The sequence below is a fragment of the Polypterus senegalus genome, chromosome 2, assembly GCF_016835505.1.
Source record: "Polypterus senegalus isolate Bchr_013 chromosome 2, ASM1683550v1, whole genome shotgun sequence".
NCBI classification, from domain to species: Eukaryota; Metazoa; Chordata; class Cladistia; order Polypteriformes; family Polypteridae; genus Polypterus; species Polypterus senegalus.
In genome coordinates, this window is record NC_053155.1 from 113,959,337 (window position 1) to 113,979,486 (window position 20,150).

Consider the following 20,150-nt stretch of genomic DNA (forward strand, 5'->3'; position numbering starts at 1 on the left):
CATTTACTAAAAGGAAGAAGTAAGTAAAATGGCTTGGCAGGACTGCTGAAATGTTTAATAAGACTTATTCCCTTTCTAATGCAGCAAGTGTTGTATACGGAGATGAGTGAAACAGGCAACTTTCAATTTGCATTTGTTTTGCATGTGATTTCACAATGAAACTCAATGAAAAACTGGATTTTTTTTGTTGTTTCAAAGTTATTATTTGAGAGGAAAAAACTAGGAAAATTGCTCACTAAAACTTTGTTCAGATTTCTGCGTTTATCCGTGTTCTTTTCTGCGGCAGTATAACCTGTCATAAAAAAATTAACTCTTCTTTTTGTGTCTTTTGTTCATATCACTACATAGAAGTGCAGTGTATTTGTAGAAATGTTTTTACTGCATATTTTTCACACAAAGACACACTAAAAGAAAATCATCACACTCTGTCGATCCTGCATTGTTCTTTAGTTTGCTTGTCTGACTCGCTTCTGCACAATTATTTAGTTGGGGGATTAAAATGATCACCACTGTTTACAAGTAGGTAATTAGTATTTTATACATTTCTCTGTTCCGACATGTATTATCATAATAAATGTATTATCCATTCCACCAGAAAAAAAAACTTTCAGAATGCAAGTCCTAATCATTACCAGTGATCAAAAATAATCTAATCTAAGCTATGGTGGTGCTGTGATAAATGCTGTTGCCTCACAGATCCAGTACCCTGGGTTCCGAACTTGCATCTTGTCATTGTTCTTGTGGAGTTTGCACCTTCTCTCTGGGTCAGTGTGAGATGCCTTCCAAGTCCTCTTGTTTTCCTTCAATACCCCTAAAGATGTGTGTGTGTTGTATAAATTGGTGATGCCAAACAGGCTCTTCAGGAGTGTGTGCATGATTGAGACTAGAAATAAAGGGACATCCTGTCCAAGGCTGGTTTATTCTTTGAACTTGGTACTAACAGGAAAGGCTCAGGCCCACCAAAACTTTGAATTGGATATTGATTGATTTGGTTTGAAGAATGTTTGTCTAATATTCTTACAAACAACAAAAAGAATTAATGGTTTGATGTATGTATGTACACAGTGACAAATCTCTTGCTAGGTTTTCAGAAGTTTTTGATGGCAGTGACATATTGTCTATCTGTGAAAAGAAGCCAAAACAGTCTTTCTTGGCTGTAAAGGTGTAGCTGCAAATTCAGTAGTGTCACAAAAATGACCAAGAGACATCAAAAAGTTTTGGGGAGCCATCTGTATAATATACCTTGGCTGCAAAATGGGGTATTGTTGTAAGATGATCACAGATTACAGTCCAGAACAAAACTGATGGAATGGAGGCAAGATGGCGACTTTAAAGGCCAATAGAGAAAGTGACATCATTGGGACCAGAACTAGAAGTGACGTCTTTGGGACCAGAAGTGACATCTTTAATCACGTTGGACCTGGAAGTGATGTCTTTGGGACCGGAAGTGACGTCTTCAATGGCGCCGGTACCAACAGTGATGTCATCAATGGCACGGTTACTGGAAGTGGCGCGGGATTTCCCATGGATGGTCTGCTGTTGAGAGAGAGAGTTAGTGCAGCTTGTCACCCACTGGTCTGGTGTGGTACTACTATTAATTAGGCCCTCTAGCTGCCTCCCAATCGCATGTGTGTGTCAATATTTAAAGAAAGGATGAAGAAGCGTGCTTATAGATGAAGAACAAACGAATGTGACTTATTTGCAGAATCCAATATATTTCTCTCCTTTGAAAAAGCCATTACGGAAAATATGTGCAATTGTGAGAGAAGCTATACTAGTAATTGTGTTAATTGTGTCTATTAGTTACAAGAAATTTTATTTGATTATAATAGGCTAATGCAAGAAGTGTTAATATTTTGACTGCAAATGTACAATATACTATAAACTTGTTTCATCTTATTTCCTGTACTGGAGTCATGAAGGTGTCCATGACAAAACACCAAGCAGAGTCTATCCCTTGTAAATGTCTCCAGCTCTTCCTAGTGAATTTCTAGGTTTTCTCAGGCCATCTGAGAGATAAAATCCGTTGTTTATACCCAGGGTGTGTGGGCTTGGTGCCCTGCCCATGACAGGTGACCAGCAGGTATTTTCCTTAGATGTGGAAACTACTTCCTTTAGGTTGTTAGCAAACTGGAGCAGTAGCAGCTCTGCTTCAAGGCATCCATTGTGGAAAATGGGCTCCATAATCTTGTCAAACAGTTGTTCTCTGTGTGAAATTCATGTGGTCATATCTGTACCTTTGGCCAAGATGGGGTAGTAAAATCCAATAAATCAATAGCTTTGTTCAAGGATGTACCTCCTATACTGTATGTAAAATGCCATTGACAAGATGTATGTTTGTAGGCATCATGTTACTAATAATTAGTTTCAGTGTATGTTAACTTTTAATGTTAAAAATAATTTCAAAACTAATTTCTTTTTAATTTCATTCATTTACTTATAAACTGTAAGCAGCTTTTCCATTTTTGGTTTAAATTACTGCACACCAACCACAATATTAACAATAAGTATACTTACTAGATTTAACATACATAGTTGTGAAATATTGTGGAAATAGGCATGGTCTTTGACAAAAGCAATAGTTGCCAGAGTTCAGGAGGTGATGGTCTCCTTTGTGTCTTGTGTTACATGTGCTGGGTGATTGAGTGACAGAGGGAGTACAAAGAAACAGGGTGTCGGAGAATTAAATTACGTGGAGCTCTCGAGGTTGTGTTCTGCTAATGTTTGTAGTAAGCAGCACTCAGAATGTTGCTACTGCTATGGCTGCAAAAGAGAAATTATACTTACCCCTAATGATAATATTGCCCACCCTCAGCTATAATATAATTCCATACAAAATAATGTTATTTCAAATTCTCAGTTGACGTTGTGCAGAAAGAAAAGATGTCATTCAATTATCCCTTAAAACAGGGACAATCAATGTAACCACTGCATCAAAAAATTATGCCTAATTAAATGTAATAAGAGTGCACTTCTGAATTGCACGTATGTTTGTTCCTGCATTGCTGTGATCTCCAAAGAATTTTAAAGTGCTCATCAGTCTGTCCTGGAAATAAACAAACCCAAACAGCTTAGAAAATCAGCAGTGCCTGCTGCTGTGTGATATGACAGACCTTTTAAATTTTTGTCTGTGATAGTTTAAATGACAACAGTTAAGGCTTATCCAAATACCATAGCACTTGCTGCTCAGTTGCTGAATCTCAAATCAGAACATAACACTCATGTCTAAAATTAAGCAATACCATAAATGGCAGTGTTTTGTACATAATATAATTCTTTTCTGAAATACTTTTTGGTTTTCCAGAATGATGCAAGAGCTTTTGTAGAATCCACATTCAAATTGATGACCTCTAAATAAATTATAGTCTGAGTGGTGACCTTATATATTATGACATACAACATTTATCATTTTCCTAAAGATGGCAGCATGGCAGGCAGTGGTTGGCACTTCTTTTTCACACCGTGCTTTCTGAGTCAGATCATGATCTGTCAAGTTCATTTCCTCTCTGCGCTCAAGTTCTTCAACATCTCAACAAGAAACTTAGTATGAACTTTACTGAGATATGGGAAGTAAATGGAGTACCTAAAGTAAGCCCATGTGGGCATGAGAAGAGCGTTTAAACTCCGCAAAGATGGGTAAAGATTCAGGACTGTCTGAAAAAAAAATATATACATATATATATGTTTGGTTTGCAGGTTTGTGGAAAAAGAAAACGAAGAGACCTTCTAGAGAGCACAACAACTGCTCCCCAAGGTGCCTCTGGAAATGCTGTTATTACTGCTGGTCCTATCATCACTAGGAGTGGTGAGTTCTTCTGCTCTATTAAAATGTATAGTATGATTTTTTCTTTTTTAGCAGATCAGGCACTAAAGCACTGGTGCACTTTTGCTCTTGAAGTGGTGTATCTTTTTTTAATTACTCTTCCTCTATTGCAGCCCTTATCTTCTGTTAGGGGTCCTGGATAGCCTAACCCTCTAATTACTCAAAAAAATGTATTTCATTTTATCAGCTTGGTACTTCATGACTTTTCCTAATTTTATGTTTCAGAGGTCATTTATGAATACTACATAAAAGTTCTGTTTGGAGTCTCAGACACCAGAGCTATAAAACATGATAAATGCAATGCTTAGATCAGGGGTGCCCAATGCATCAATCGCGATCAACCGGTAGATCGCCAAGGTAGTGCAGGTAGATCGCGTTGCATTCAAAAAAAATTTTTTTTTTAAAAGTTAGTTTATCATATATCCTCCCTATGGTATTTGCCACTTGATTGACATACAGGGCAGCCAGTCTGAGATCTCTTCTCTTGTAACACACTGGTTATCCCGCACGCACGATCAAACGCGCAAACTACTGCAAAACTCTGGCCGTGATCTAGCTTTCCAATTTATATTGACTAAAGAAGGGACTTTAAAAAAAAATGTTTGGGGAGGGTATGGGCTGGATGTGGAATTGGAAGAGGATTTTTTTTCTTATAATGTCACAATCGAAGTGTGTTTGTCTGCTCTGTCAATCTATTATTGTTATTCCAAAGAAGGAAAATGTGAGAAGGAACTGTTCATGAAAACTACGAAACTGACGTCCTTCCAAAAAGCAATCTGAGAAAGACAAAGGAGAGGGAACTAAAATCGCAGTTAATCGGACATCCGTAATTTTTCACTCGGCTGAATTCAAAAGCTCCTTGACTGCATTATTCGGCTCTACTTATTTATGAGAGTCCACCTTTTCCCACATGACGATTATTAAATCCAAATACTGTAGTGACCATAAATGTATTGAATTGTTATTGTGCCATATACTTTGTAGTATTGTGTTAATTATACTTATATACATAGAATTATATGTATATATCTATATATCATTTTTAATGTAGGTGGATCATTTGGACCTGGTCATTTTAAAAGTAGCTCGCAAGCCAAAAAAGTGTGGGCACCCCTGGCTTAGATTCTCTGATTGATTTTTGAGGGTACAGTTGGACCAACAGTACCCGTTCCAAATAAATTTGTACATGTACTTGGTCACATGCACACAAACACAAACCTTTGCAAAAAATACTTATACACACATAGAAACACCAAAGTTCTAACAAGTCGGGACACTGTTACATTGCTACCTTTTAATGTGTTCTTACCGTATATCAGATTATTTACCTAAAATTCCTGTTGAAGGCCTGGTGTAATGTTATCACAGGCTGTTCATCCCAAACACTTACTGGCAGTGCCAAAAAGTAAAGAGTAGAATATAAAATTTTTGTGTATAGTGTGCTGTTTCTAGTAATAAGGAAAGCTGTGTGCTAGTATGTCAGAAATAAGAGGACTTATATTATCTGGGACCAGTAACGGCACACTGCATGATAACATACAGTGAATACACTTGACTTTCTTTCTCTGTACGTTTAGCATTCGTTTACTCAGAGGTTGATGCGCTTGCTGCTTCCTGAGCAGCTCTTCTTCTCTCCACTCTAGCGGCCCACTTCTTCTCTTCTTTCGTCAGCATCTTTTCGTGTTAAAACTGATTAAGTCAGTTTTTGTGTTGCAATTACTTAGTACGTTTTCCTTAATTTTTCATTTAAGCTGGCACTTATGTCTTCAATCTGCCTGAAGAATGATTTAAGATATGGAGACGCGGGAGAAGTGACAGCAAAGGTGGTAGGGATGAGAACAGCGCCCATACGTATATGCTGCATGGCCGCCCTGCTGGCCGCTGCCGAGTGTTGATTCTACAATAAAATAAAATAAAAATGAAGAGAGGAATAATTCCAAAACTTTTCGCTTTTAATATAAAGCTGTAGTACAGAGTTTCAGCTTAGTATATGTGTACCAAATTTCAGGCTACAGGTTATTTGATTTTTGACCTTGACCTTCCTTTGGTGGCCTTTGACCTTGGAGGTCAATCATCACCCCAAAAGAGGATAGTAGACATCACGTAGTATATGTGTACCAAATTTCAGGTCAATAGTTCAAACGGTATGCGAGCTACAAGCGATTTTAACCCTGGACAGACAAATGGACAGCCATGGTAGCTAACGTATTATATAAGAGGATGTAATGTGCAAACTGTAATGGTGCATGAAAATTTTTGGTGAAAACTATTCTGGTGTGTATTTGGCACATATGTTCAGATACATAACTGGTTTCTTTTACTTGCATATTATCATTAATCTTTTAATTCAATAACATTGTATTTTAATCTATTACTGTATTTTTTTCAAAACCTTTGGTATAATATTTACTTATTATATCATAAAAAACAATAATGATAAACTCCTTTCTAATTTAGTATAGTCAGACATTAAAAAAATCCAATTTCTATCCAATTTGTTTTATAAACAGCTAAATTTCAGGAATCAAAGATGAAATCAGAAACTCTTTCTCCTAATCCACTTTACTAAAGCCATATCAGGCACTGCAAATATTGTATGTTTTTCATGATATAGTAAAATGTTGTATATATGCATGCTGTAGCTGCATCTTTTCCAGGTTCTCAAAATTGAGCAGCTACTGAGGTGGAAAGGTAGGATTTAGCACGAGCAAAACGTTTAATAAAAGAAAGTCTTCAGTCCAATAAAGTTTGTTTTAAAAACTGAAAATTTAAAAACAACAAATCATAAAAATTCAGAAAAAAAGCTGAATAAAAGGCATAAAAGGAAAAAAGTTTTTTTTCTGTGTTTCATTACAATCTGAGCTTTTTCATGTTACTTTCTATACTTCAAAATAGCATTACTTTTCCATAGCAAACCTACATAGGCTTCACCTCATTATGTTCAGTACATTCAATATGCTCAGTATGGTTTGAAACGGTTTGCCCTCCATTCCTTACCAACTATAAGGCAGATCATAGACTGAACTCGTCTCTAGTCGGAATGACAAGAAGTAGTTAGAATATTCCATTTATAGCTTAGGTTGTAGGTTGACTATGCAAATTATAATGTTTTAACATAACTAGATAAAAACACTTCTGTCCATTTAACATAACCTAAAAAAAACTAACAAATGGTTCTTATACATACATTATATAGAATATATACATCTTAAATATCACTTCAAACTTTTAGTCATGTTTTTTATTATTTCAGAAGGTTGTCAGCTTATAAGGCCTCCTAATCACTGTACTTAATTAATGGTTTACTTCTAAAAAATATAGGATTTGCAAGAGAAACTGTGCTGTTAGCCAGTATTGTAGAAGAACTGTACAAAATCTGTTGGATGCAATTGCAGATGCAAGTACTTGAATAGATCTAAATTAGAATGTGAAGAAAGCAAAGATTATGGCTGTAAACCGAACAAATTCACAAATACAAATATTGGAGTGAAAATTAAATCTAAAATTGAAGCTTTAGATTCTAAAATGTTATTTTTGACACTTTTTTTATGGCTTGCAAGGTTTGGAAACTTACATCAGACATCATAGTCAGGATAAATGCATTCCAAATGTGAATTTAAAGAAGCATTATATATATATAGACCTAGAAAATCACTAATGAGTAGGTTCTACATACATTGACAAGGACCATGGAGGTAGAAAATATAATAAAAAGAGGACAATTGAAGTACTTTGGACAGATGGAAAAACACAAAAAGTACAAGATTTTAGAATACATTAAAGAAAATAAGACTGAAGAAAAATGTGAAAGAGGAAGGACAAGAACATCCTGGATGAGTAATATAAGAGACTGGACAGAATTTAACAGAAAACAAGTGACATAGCTAGAGACAGATGGAGATACAACATGTTATTACCAAGTCTCTGAGATGGCACCAACACAGAGAGAGGTCCACCGCTGTACTGGAGCACGGCCAAGCAGGAGCCAATTGACCCCAGAAAGTGCTCTAGGCATATGGCCTAAGGACTTCTACACAATATTTGGAACCACCCCAAAAGTTATCCCTTGATGACACCCAAAAGCAACTCATGGCTGGCGCTTAAAAGGCTTTCGTGGCCATAGAGCTACTGATATCAGAAGGAAAGATTGACAAGTGTTCAACTGCTGGGAGGAAAATAGGCTACGACCTTGTGGAAAAGGCATGAGAAGTAAACGAGAGGAATTTTTTGGTGATATCTATAGGTGGGTAAGTGACTAAGACACCCCCCCAACAGACAGAGAGAGTGGGTTGGTAAGTAGTGTTTAGCCTGATCGAAGGAGGAGCCAGGATATTAATTTCTGTTTATTTAATACCTTGTTACTGCCCGTTATTCTTCTTTTTGTTTATTATTTTTATTAATAAACACTGTCCTGCTTACCACTTATTTTAGATATGGAGATGGCTTGTGAGTGCTCTTTATTGTTCTTGCTATTTATAAGGAAATTACTAGGTTTCCCTATATTAGCTTATATGTTTTGCTATGCTTTGTTACTTCTCAATACTTTGGTGGGTTTTGTTTCCTAACCATGCGATTGGCTGTTTCTTTTTAATACTATTATTTTTATATAACAGTATACCTGCCAATCCTTTTTTCCATATATATATAAAGCAAAGTTGACATAATCACTCATTAACAAAAAAGTTATTTCCTGTTTAGCTAAAAAACAGAAATTTTGTAGGATGGTACGTCTTAGTCAGAAAGGAAATTTTAATATATCTATAATGAGGTGAAAAAAAAACCACAATAGGAAGACTAATTACTCCAAAATGTCAAAAATGCCTTGACAGATTTGATTGAAATTTGGGAATGTGGTAAAAAAAAATTAGCTGAAAAGGGTTTTTTATTTGTTGATTTTGTCATTAATAATGTTCTAGTGAGTGGAGCATTCTAGCACACACTGCACCCCCCATTTCACCAAAGTACAGCAATCACAAGAAGAAACGATGTGTTCTGGTTTATGCAAATGAAAACCATCTGTACAAGCGAAATGAAAGAAGTAAAGTTCAGCAAAGCTCAAAGAAGACACTTGCTAGGCACTGTGGCTGTGAGAGTAGTAAGTTTCACACAACTGATCCAGTAAGAAAGGTTTTTAATATATATATTACCCTCCTTGTGCAAATGCTGAAGTTGGAACTACACGTCCAATAAGCCAGTGGACTGCTCCAGATGATTTCATCAGTGCTCATAAAGTTTTAGGAGCATCGATAAAATCGACATGTCATCAAATGAAGCAACTTACTTCATTTTTTTCCATCAACCACCTTGGGATAACAATTTAATTGTCTCGCTGGATTACAACATTTATCTTAGAGCAGCATTTCTCAGCCTTTATGGCCTTGGGACCCAATTTTACTTTTTTAAGTTCCTTGACGACCCATAGACAGACATCATTTAAAGAGTGCAGGGAGGGGGCCACCCTTGGTGAAACAAACGCAGTTAGAAGCAGAAAAAAATATTGCACTGTGTGGTCGAACACTTCAGCAGTCTCGGATGTGTGATATGTGACAACAAATCTGAGAAAAGCTGATTACACTTCATTTTTATCAGTGCATAGCCTTGCATTTTTGAAAAAGCCAACACTGTTGTCCAAAGCATATTATCATTAACTCTTTCAGGGCAGATGTCAATTTTTGTCAAAAGGAGGGCTTGACGGTGGTAATCAACTGTAAATTGTGACAAAACCTGCCTTTATGTTTTAGCTCGACTTTCTTTGATAGAAGGGAAGTTAGCTTCATTGGTTTGAATGAGATTCTCTGCTCTTGCGTGAGTAGCGAGGAGCAAACAACACCAAAAAATGGCATTGACATCTGGCGAGAGACTGAAGTGAATGAGTTAAGCAAAATACTCTGTGCACATGACTGTGCAACATTTGCCTGGGAGGACCGCCACTTACAATGACAAGAGGTACAAACCAGATTGTCATGCGCTGTGAACATGACCTCCACTGCCACCTCTATTCCCCCACCCCACAAAGACAGCCTGGCAACCAGCCTGCTGTGCATTCCTGGTGCACTGGCAGCCACAGCATGCAGCAACAGACGTTTTATGTTGATTCCTGTGTGAAACCATTATTTTGTGTGTTTTTCAGAAATATTTTATTCAAGTTTAAGCCTTCAAAGAGTTAAGTTCATAATACCAATCATTGATCAGCGTTAAGCACTTTTTTTGTTAAAAAACCAAAGAAGAAAAAAAACCCACCACAGATTAACTGATGAAGTTAAGTCACGATTGAACAGAATGAAACACATTTTTTCTGCTTTTCAGAATTTAATAAGAAGATAACAGGAGAGAAATTAGTAACATTGTTTTTTGTTGGTAGACATTTATTCATATCCACTGTAAACTGAGGCATTTTAGGCTTTGATGCTAATAGAGAGTTGCCATTTTTAGCAGATTTTAGCTTTGAATGAATCAACTTTAAATCACATTTGTAACCAAATGCCACGTTAATATGGAGAACTGTATGTAACAAGTTCATGTCCAACCGTATGTAGCTCAAGTGAACTAATGTTAATAGCCCCAGTGAAATAAATACAAAAACTGTATACAGATGAGTACTTAGCTACATAGTACTTCTAATACATTTGATTACCATCAGCACTATAACTGAGGCCCACTGGGCTATTTCTTGGATGAAACCAGGTGACACAGCTAGTCTAATATAAAGATGAAAAAGAGAGGAAGATAAATTAAATCCCTCCACCCAATATAAGCACTTGATCAATTTCAGGTTTACTAATGATGGGCGCTATGATTTAGTTTACATATTTGATTCTTTTAAACTACCTGTTCAAGTGAATCAATTTGTTTGACTCATTTGATTCTTTAGGTTCAGTTTTATGTGACTGCAGTTTAATTTATTGAATACACAGAGGGACATAAAATGTATTCATATTGTGCTATTTTTGTTTATATAAATTGAAGCTCTCCCAAAATTATCTGTACGAAAGTGTCATTACTGTAATAGATGGAGGGATTGGCAAATGAACATTTCTGAAAAACTACCACTCAGAAATGTAAGAGGGAATCAATGGTATAAGGTTAGCTGGAGACAAACAGGAGGTAGCATGCATTTTCATAATTGACTGGTAATTTTGACAAATATATTTTGAAAATTTTCAGGTAAGGTAAGCGTATGATTTGCTGTAAGGTAGTTGTACTTATTAACCATGCCAGCGGAGAATGGCAATGTGTGCATAACGATTGCAATTGCAAATGAGAACTTTACTTCATCCTGTACACAAGAAAATAACGATCTTATAATAATAGTCAATACGTAGACATGTACTATAAACATACTCAGAGAAACATAAGAATCAAACAGCTGGAACTTGCACATGTACTCTAAATATCTACCTGCAAAACTGAAGTTGATAACATCGTGTATGTTCCCTCACACTAGTAATTCATAACGATCAATTCATTCTTAAATCGCCCATGACTAAAGCTTCCACGAACATAAATTAAAGGCTCAAAAATAAAATGTTAGAAACACAATATTTTTATTTATTTACTTTTTACGAAGTCCAGTAATGAGAACCTTCTCCAACTATAACACAACTCTAGCATATAAGCACCTTTCCACCTCTCCTACCTCATTCATTGATCAAGAGCCCTGTCTTCCATTCAAAAACCTGATCCCGTTTAAATATACTTTCTGTTCATGCACTACTCTGATTTTTCCAGAAATGCTTATTTAACAGTTTTTTAGCAAATAAAATCCATGTGCTTTGTACATTGTTAGCCTACAACTGAATACGTAATGTAGATTATGCAACATGAATAACTCAAGATTTTTTTTTTTCTTGACGTTTTAATGTTATATGCTGTTGTTCAGAACTGGCCCTCTGTTTCCCCACTCAAGCTCGTTGTGTCATAAACTTTGTGATCACTGTTCTCCATTAAAACGTGACCTAAAAAACTTTTCTCAGGATCACTACAAACAACACAGGGTAAATAACAGAAATAAAAATATAATTTTTGAACAGAGTGTTCCAAAGAAGAGGGGTCTCCAACAATTCAATATTTAAACTGAACGTGAGCAAAAAATAGGATCCCATCAGATATACCCCAAAATTTGCCATTGTCATTTCATAATGATTCCATAAGCTGATTCTGAATCTTTGGCTAGTTGACTCTAGTAATTCCTGTGTTCTGTTACTTCTGCAGCTCTTGTCTTTATTTCTTCAAATGCCAAAGATGCTGTATGCAAGATGGAAGCTGGATTGCCTAAATCTTAAACACCTATTCCAAGTTCAAGTGGTTTGCCAATTCCAAATTAGTGTCTGCCACATTACTGTGTTTCACCTAAACAATTAACTATTTACTCCACCCCTGGACCCCTAAACACAAGTCCATCTATCTAAGCTACAATTCTATACAAACAACAGAAATGTTTTTATAATGTCTTTGCATCTGATAACTAAATACTTGGTCTTAGGAAGGAACATTTCCTCAGATGAGGCCTTCATCTCAACTATCAAATAAACCAAAGTAATTTCCCCTGCTCAATTTATTCAATCAGTAGAGATCCGACTGCCACCAATTCTGGCCAGAATAAATTGGGACATCCTGTATGGGGCATCAAGTGTCTTTCCATCCAACAGATCACCACTGGAAGATGCACCCAACAGGTGGACACCCTCTCCTGTTCCCTCCTTGAGCACTAAAAATATTTTTGGCTTATTCCACTACTTGGTGTTCATATGAAATGCCTCCTTCAACTCTTAGTGTCCTTCTCTAATGTGATCACTTTCCCATTCAAAACTAAAAATTAACTATGACCTCCTGCATTGTACATTATATTACATTTCCATAGTGTCATATGAATTTCTATGATAAACTTTACAGTTCTGAACTTTAATATCTTATACAATGTAGGATACCAGTTGTCAAAAGGCCCAAAACTTCTCTAAATTTAGTTGTTCTATTTTGTTCTAAATTTTGTTCACTTTGTTGTTTTTGTAGCACACATCATTGGACCAATTTACTCACTAAATAATTACATTAACAAAACTGCAAATCTAACATTCTAGTTTAGAATTCAAAGCTGAAATGTATCTAATTAATTTAGCTTTAATGTCCAGTTCCTTATGTTATATTCCTGGTTTTATGGTTCCCTCTGAGACATGCACTTCCCCCAGTTCCTAACTATGGTAGCCATAAAAGGCACACCAGGTGTGAGGTGGTTTGTGGTGGTTAGCTCAGCTGTAGTTAGAGTGGGACCAGCCTGGTGGAATCACAGAACTCAAATGCCATTGCCACCCCTTCAAATGTAGCAAATGTTATAGTGCACCCTGAGCACAACTCTTTGGAGGACCACCAGAGGAATGTTAGCTGCCTCTCTTGCTGGAGCATCACTTCCACAGTCACAGATACTGTTGTGCAGCTCCCTGCAGTGCAGCTTCTTGCCTCTAAGTGACTAAGATTATAGTCTTTAGGGCATCCAGCACTCCATTTATCCCCTCTTTGTACTCACTTAGCACATTGCAAGCTTCTTTACTGCTTTTCCACCACTGGTCTTACACTCATGCCCCTTTACACCTTTCCATCACCCACAAAGCACAGAATATCTATGACACCCAACTAATGGGCCTCAAGAGGTGGAGGAAAATAGCCTGTTTCAAAGTGACCATTAAAACACAAGACACTATATTGACATTTAACCCACCCCAGAATGGACATCACTTTAAATCACCTAGTTTAGCCTAGTGGGCTATACACATCAATATACAGGCTACAAAAAATTAAAACAAATGCAAAATAAGGCATAACCTATCTGTCTAGGCCTTTTGGACAAAGTGATTCCCTCATAGTCTTCTTGATTGTCTTGATCATTGTTCTCCCTTTGGGTCCTATGAAATCCCTACAAATGTGTCCTAAACTATCCTGTCTTGCCCTTAGAAACCAGCTTCCCTCTGCATGCAGTACATCCCATGTTATGTGCTTATGGAAGAGAACACTTAGCTTTTATCTCTCAGTGTCCAGGTGTCTTTTCCTCAGTCCAGTGCTCGACAATGGTGGTGATGATGATGCAGTCCTTTGGCCTCTTTCAGCAGAATTCTGATGCTTGCTTCAGGTCCTAGTATAAAAACTTTGTCGCACACAAATTCAGTCCAAACATAAACAGTTCATTCTGGTTCTAAAAAAAGTCTGTAGAAATGGATGCAAAACAGTTTTTCTGGCTTTCAGTCAAATCAAGTCTTTTGTCCTTTTTTCTAGCAGCCACTGTTTCTCATTTTCTGGATGATGTTCTTCCTAGACTATTAATCCAGACCTTGTTATCAGGTGTAATTATTAATAGTGCTGCAACTTGCCATACTTTGTCCACAACCAGAGTGAATGAAATAATATTAATTTCTAATTGAGAGAAAGAGGGTGCTCACATATTTTATTAAAATGTCTGCCTTCTGTCCCTGCTCCACAATAACTCCTAGAGCTCTTTACCTACCAGACAGACTTAACAAATATGTGACACCTGTCTTTCTTCCTGCTTTGTGCATGTAACAAAGACCCTAAAACTACCCAGCTGTTAGTGTGAATCACAACAGGCCTTTCAGTATGTCCTTCTTACTATCAAAGCAACAGCTTTCAACTCAGCTCACTAGCTACATTTTCCCTACATGCTGAGTGCCAGAAACTGGATGGTAAGCCACTTCATAACTTAAAAGTATCAGAAGAAAACGTATTTTGCAAGACAGATTCCATGACTACACATCAGAACTGAACCATACATTAAGATACTATTGTATACGTGTTTTTATAGTACAGATGATACACACAACTTGCCACACACATATCCTCTTAAATATACTGTACAGTACTTTATCTTGGTAATTCAGTGACTAAGTTTTATCGATGTATTTTATGCACTTTCATAAAATTGTTTAATGACAATATTTTATAGGTATTCCTAAAAGTGATTCAAAAAGATTAGACCTTTTAATAAAGCTACACAAATTATAGCACATATTTAGCTTGTTACATTGTATATTAACTGCATTGAATTTGTTATAGTTGGATTTTTTTTATATCTGCTTATAGCAAAATCAAAAGAAGAATATAAAGGACATAAAATATCTATACTTTTTGAAAAAGCAGAAATAAGTTATATTATCTTTTTATTAACAGAAGGCTAACATATACAAACACAGTATTGTATTTCCTGGTACGTCTAGGATTACGAGTAGCACCAGACAGGGACAGTGAATGGAGAGGTTCTAGATAAGAAAGAAAAAAGACAGAAATTATTTTGCCAGTGAAAAAGACTGGGCTCTGCCTCAAATGTATTTATGTGGAGAATGCCTCAAGCGGTTGTCTAGGAGGACTGGCAGATGGATAGGATCACTGGTGAAGTAGATGCCCCTGCAGTGTTCATGTAGCAGGGAGGCCTCCAATGCCAAAGGGCCCCATTCACCAAATATTCAACAAGCCAGACTCAAAAATCCAAATGTAATTTTTGAAAAAAGAGAAAATATATACTGTGCATTTTTAGGCTTAACAAAAAGGTGAGAACCTGGTATGACTCATCACGTGACATTATGGACAAACATTAGGCACGCACAAAAATGCTTAAAATCTGCATATGTTTGCTAGTAGAAACATCTAAGCACTGTGTATGCAGGACACAATTAGGATGGACTCCAACTTGGATCAGTCACAAAATGAATCAGAATAGGCAAAAAAATATCAGATAAGAGTCATATATCAAGCAGCGGCATTGGTGTTGCCTCGCAGTAAGGAGATCATGGGTTCGCATCTCTGGGTCTCCCTGCGTGATAGTGCTTTGAGTAGTGAGTAGAGCGCTATATAAATGTACAGAATTATATTTCTTTTTTTAGCTACCTTATGAACATCACCATAACAAAACTTTTTTTTAAGTCAACAACGACATCTAATAAAATGTTAAATGTATGAAAATATTAAATATGGAGTTGTTAATTCAGTGTTGTGCTGTAAATTCTTTATTTCATGCAGGGGCTATCACCTCTGGTCTTGTGGGTTGCCTATAAGTTCTGTGCTATACCAGCGGACAGGATGTGACTTATATAACAAAGAGTGTCAGCAAGGAGATCCTGCTGGGAACATGTGGGGCCTTGCTTCTAATTTAGAATGAAAATTTGACCTTTAATGGTAAATTAAGGCTAATGAGTGCAGGGACACCTAGTACCGACCAGCTCTAAAAATATAACCAATGACTTTCAGAGGGTGATTCTGACCCTAGTAGGTGACCCCATGGTGGGTATAACACAATCCTTGGACCAGTAGCATATTAAGTCTGAAGTCAGGAGAAGAGTTTGAACCAGATGCTTAAACAGTAGGACGAAGAAAAGCCAGCATAAGGAGACAAAGAAACAGGAGGGGAAAGAGTGAGGTATTGAGCTGGGTTAGTTGACAAGGCACCCCACTCACTAGTCAGGCCCAAAGAGGATCCAGGCAGTGGCAGACCCACATTTTTTGGCCTTGAAGCTTGAACAGTTATGGCAGCTCCTTTGCAACCAGCAATGAGGTCTGGGTAACCATTGTTGTCTTTTCCAATAGGGTTCTTCCAAATCACCAGAATTTGTTTAAACATTTAACCGCTACATCTCAGATTTTGATTAAAATTGCTGTACTTGAAATTAAAATTAAAATGTATTTATATTATCTATTATTTTGTTTTGAATTGCATTATATTATTAATATTATAATTTTTTTAATAACTCATTTTCATACAGTAGACACGCAAAATATGTAAGCAATGTGGACTAAAGTCACCTGTTGGGGCCCCTCCAAGATTTGAGGCCCTAAACTTATGCCTCATTAGTTTCATAGTAGATCCGCCCCTGACTGTAGGTGTTGTTCATCTGTTTATTTTGTACCCCTGTGCCTAGCTGGTGTCTTTATTGCTTGGTAAATACACATATTTTATATGTTCTCTCCCCTATTAACATTTTAATGAGTTTGAAATTTTCGATAAGAGTGCCTCCTGCTGATGTCATACTACAACTAAAATGCAATGGAGTTTCTGTTTTGTTTTTTCTAATAAGTTAGTAGGACAGACTAAGTTTTGAATACATACAGTATATTCAGTGTGCCCTCTAAGGTGAAGGTCTGCTAAGTAACGTTCACTTGTTGTTGCAGCAGTCATTTATAGTCCAGAGCTATAAGAGGAGGAGCTGGAGGTGGAGTAGAAATAACGCCAGTGGTTCTTTGCATGATCGCTCTTTAATTCTAGGGGTGGAAATGAAAATCAGACAAAATACTATGCAACATCTGTTCTCTTCCTTTAATACACCTTTAAATTGATCGCTGCAAGAGATTCATGTGTTTGACAATTTAACAATGTATATATTATTGAACCAATCTTTTTTCTTAATGTCATCCCTTCAAATATACAGTATATCAACTTTAAAAAAAGCTTGTAAAGGTGACATCTGAGAAGAACACCACAGCCTGCCTGTGCACTATTAAACTGCACACTTAAATGAGTCATTGTTTTGGGTGGGAGTTGAATTCTGTTTTGTTGTTTTTCTTTTTCTATTCATTTTTATTTTTGTAGTTTTAGCTTTCTTTTGTTTGTGTGCTCAATATGAAGTCATTTGTTGTATAAGTTTGACCTGACTGTAGGAAATGTTGTTTTCTTCAAATAAAATAAAAAAATGATTCATTGTTATCTGTCAGCTTATTATTTCAGTTTCTTCCAATGAATGATGCTGAAATGTACTGAATGTCTGTGCTTATTGAAAGCTATAAAGAGAGCACTGCAACTTGTCATTTTGTGTTAGGGCTTTGAATCAGTGAACATTCTGAAGTAATTCAAATCATGTATTGGTATACTTGTGCTTTGTGAATGTTTGTTGTATAAATTACTGCCTAATCTGTTTCCTTCTTTATTTTCAGTTATTTGCTGAGGTAGTCTCAGAGAACTCAAATTCAATGTAGCTGCCAATATTTTTCTTTTTCCAGCTCCAAATGATAACAATAGTGTTATAAAAATGCCTGTCATCATGATAACTGATATTTTATTCTTTCTGTGTTTGCTATTGCAGATGAAACCCCAACAAATAACTCTCAGTTAGGTAAGTTGATATTTAATATCCCATTTCAAAAAAATAGCACCTTGTTCTGTGGTAATATTTATGCCATTAGATTGTGAGAATAAATTTAAGTCACACTTGGGGCCCAACAGTGCCTGATACTGTGTAGCAACACCATTATCATCCAGATATTGTTTTATTCAGTTATTACAGTAAAATCAATATTCTGTTTCTATGAGAAATAACGTTGAAGGTTTTGACCTCTTTATCTGCGGCCTAGTTTAAAACCCTTCACATTAAGAATTAGCAGATATTTATTCTTTTAATGTGGAACAATTATCTGTGTACTTATGTGAAAGAAGAAAAAAAACAAGTGAAATTCTGATTGAGATTTTACTGTTTCATGAAGAAGAATATCCTTGAGTGTTACATAACATGAAGAACAGACAGGGAGAATGGCAGTCCTCAAGCATTGATGGTTAACATTACATGCAATCTATTATAAAAGAACCCTTTATTTACTGCTATTTAAAATTAAGCATATACTAAGGTGTTATTCTGTAATAAGTAATTTTATTTTCATGTGCTACATGCAAGTTTAATATGTAACAAATGCTAGCGAGTCACTGCAGTACAACACATCAAAATAGAATTTTAAAAGTTTTTTTTTTGCCACTTCCATTTATATGCTCATTCTGAACCAAAGTCAGATTCTAGAATTCTGGGCTCCCATATTTTCATAACAGAGCACATTTTAAGTTCCCACCAATCCATCCAATTTCTAATACAGGGTTACTGGAGTCCACCCCAGAAGCACTGGGTGCATCTGGGATATCCATCCATCACAAAGCATACATCACATTCTAGAATGAAAAAAAAAAACACGCCTTTGTGATGGAAGAGGGAGCTAAAGGACCAGGGGCCTTATGCATAATGCCGTGCATAGAATTCACACTAAAATGTGGCGTATAGACAAAAGCGGAAATGTGCGTACGCACTAAAAAATCCAGATACATAAATCTGTGCGTAAGTCAACTTCCACGTTCTTCTGCTACATAAATCCCGGTCAGTGTGAAAAGTAACACACGTGCATGTGCCTGCCACCACTCCCAAACTCCTCCCAGAATTACATCTCTTTGAATATGCAAATCAATATAAATAGCACTTAAGCTCAGCATTCTGTGAAAAGGCAATGGAAAAAGAATTTCAGCGAATACCAAGTGGAGGCAAAGAAAAACTATTTGTTGGTTTTAACAGTGGTATAAACAACAAAAGGAAGTTAATCAAATAACACAGAGTGTTGGAGAAACTTCAAAGCTCAAAGTCGCAGTGAAAAAGCAAGTCGTGGCCCACCATCTGAGTGTCATATGAACGCTTATTAAGGTACAGAGAAAAGAAAAAAAATAGGCACACAGTAGGAAAAAAGCTCAAAATGTCAACTTTAATCTTAAAATTTCCACTTTAATCAGGTAGTATATTTTGTCAGAACATCATAAACTTCATCTTTTAATCGTTCAATTTACTAGTTGCTCAAGTACCATTGTAACTAAAATAGCACGTTAAATGCTTTGTTTTGTATGTATTCTATGTGCTCTATGTGTGTGAATCACTACGTGCTTTTTAAACAGGCTTTCTCTTCCTCCGACTGGAAACAGAATCCATCACAATAATGATATAACAGCTCTCTGAATAATTAAAATACTGAGAAGTATACTCGATATCATTTTCATGATAGTAGGAATTAAAGCATGTATTAAACAGGGGAACACAGTGGTGCAGTGATAGTGACGAGCTGGTGCCCTGTCCAGAGATTGTTCCTGCCTTCCACAAGATGCTTGCTGCGCCGTGTGCAATCTTTGATGTAATAATTTATTGCTGTACAGCAGTACTGTCTCTTTCAAAACGTACTAACCAATTCCTATCCTTTTCTTTCTCCAAGTAACCAATCACCATACTTTCAGCTTTGTAATAGATGTTAAGCCATCTGTAAACTTAGAACGCCGATTCTTCAAAACTTTTAAGGTATTTGATAAAGCCGCATCAGGGATGTGGATCTAAAAAAGAAAACCACACTGGAACAAAAGCATTGCTTTGACGCTGGGTGCCACCAGTCTGCAAAACTGAGTGGAAAACTTGCGTATGCCAAGCATTTAGCTGGTGTGAAAATGTGCGTGGCTTTACACCAAGTTTAGGTTTTATACATCGCGATGTGAGCATGGAAATGGGCTTACGCAATGTTTTTGTGCATATGCACTGTTTATACATGA

At 36.4% G+C, this 20,150-nt stretch overlaps 1 protein-coding gene across 1 annotated transcript in view; it reads left to right on the forward strand.

The window, feature by feature from the left end:
* zpld1a (zona pellucida-like domain containing 1a) overlaps positions 1–20,150 on the forward strand; it is a 71,629-nt gene that overhangs the window by 38,502 nt on the left and 12,977 nt on the right. Inside the window, exons 8-9 of the mRNA XM_039744425.1 lie at positions 3,697–3,805; positions 17,896–17,925. Of these exons, the coding sequence (XP_039600359.1) occupies positions 3,697–3,805; positions 17,896–17,925 (139 nt within the window). The remainder of the gene's footprint in view (positions 1–3,696; positions 3,806–17,895; positions 17,926–20,150) is intronic.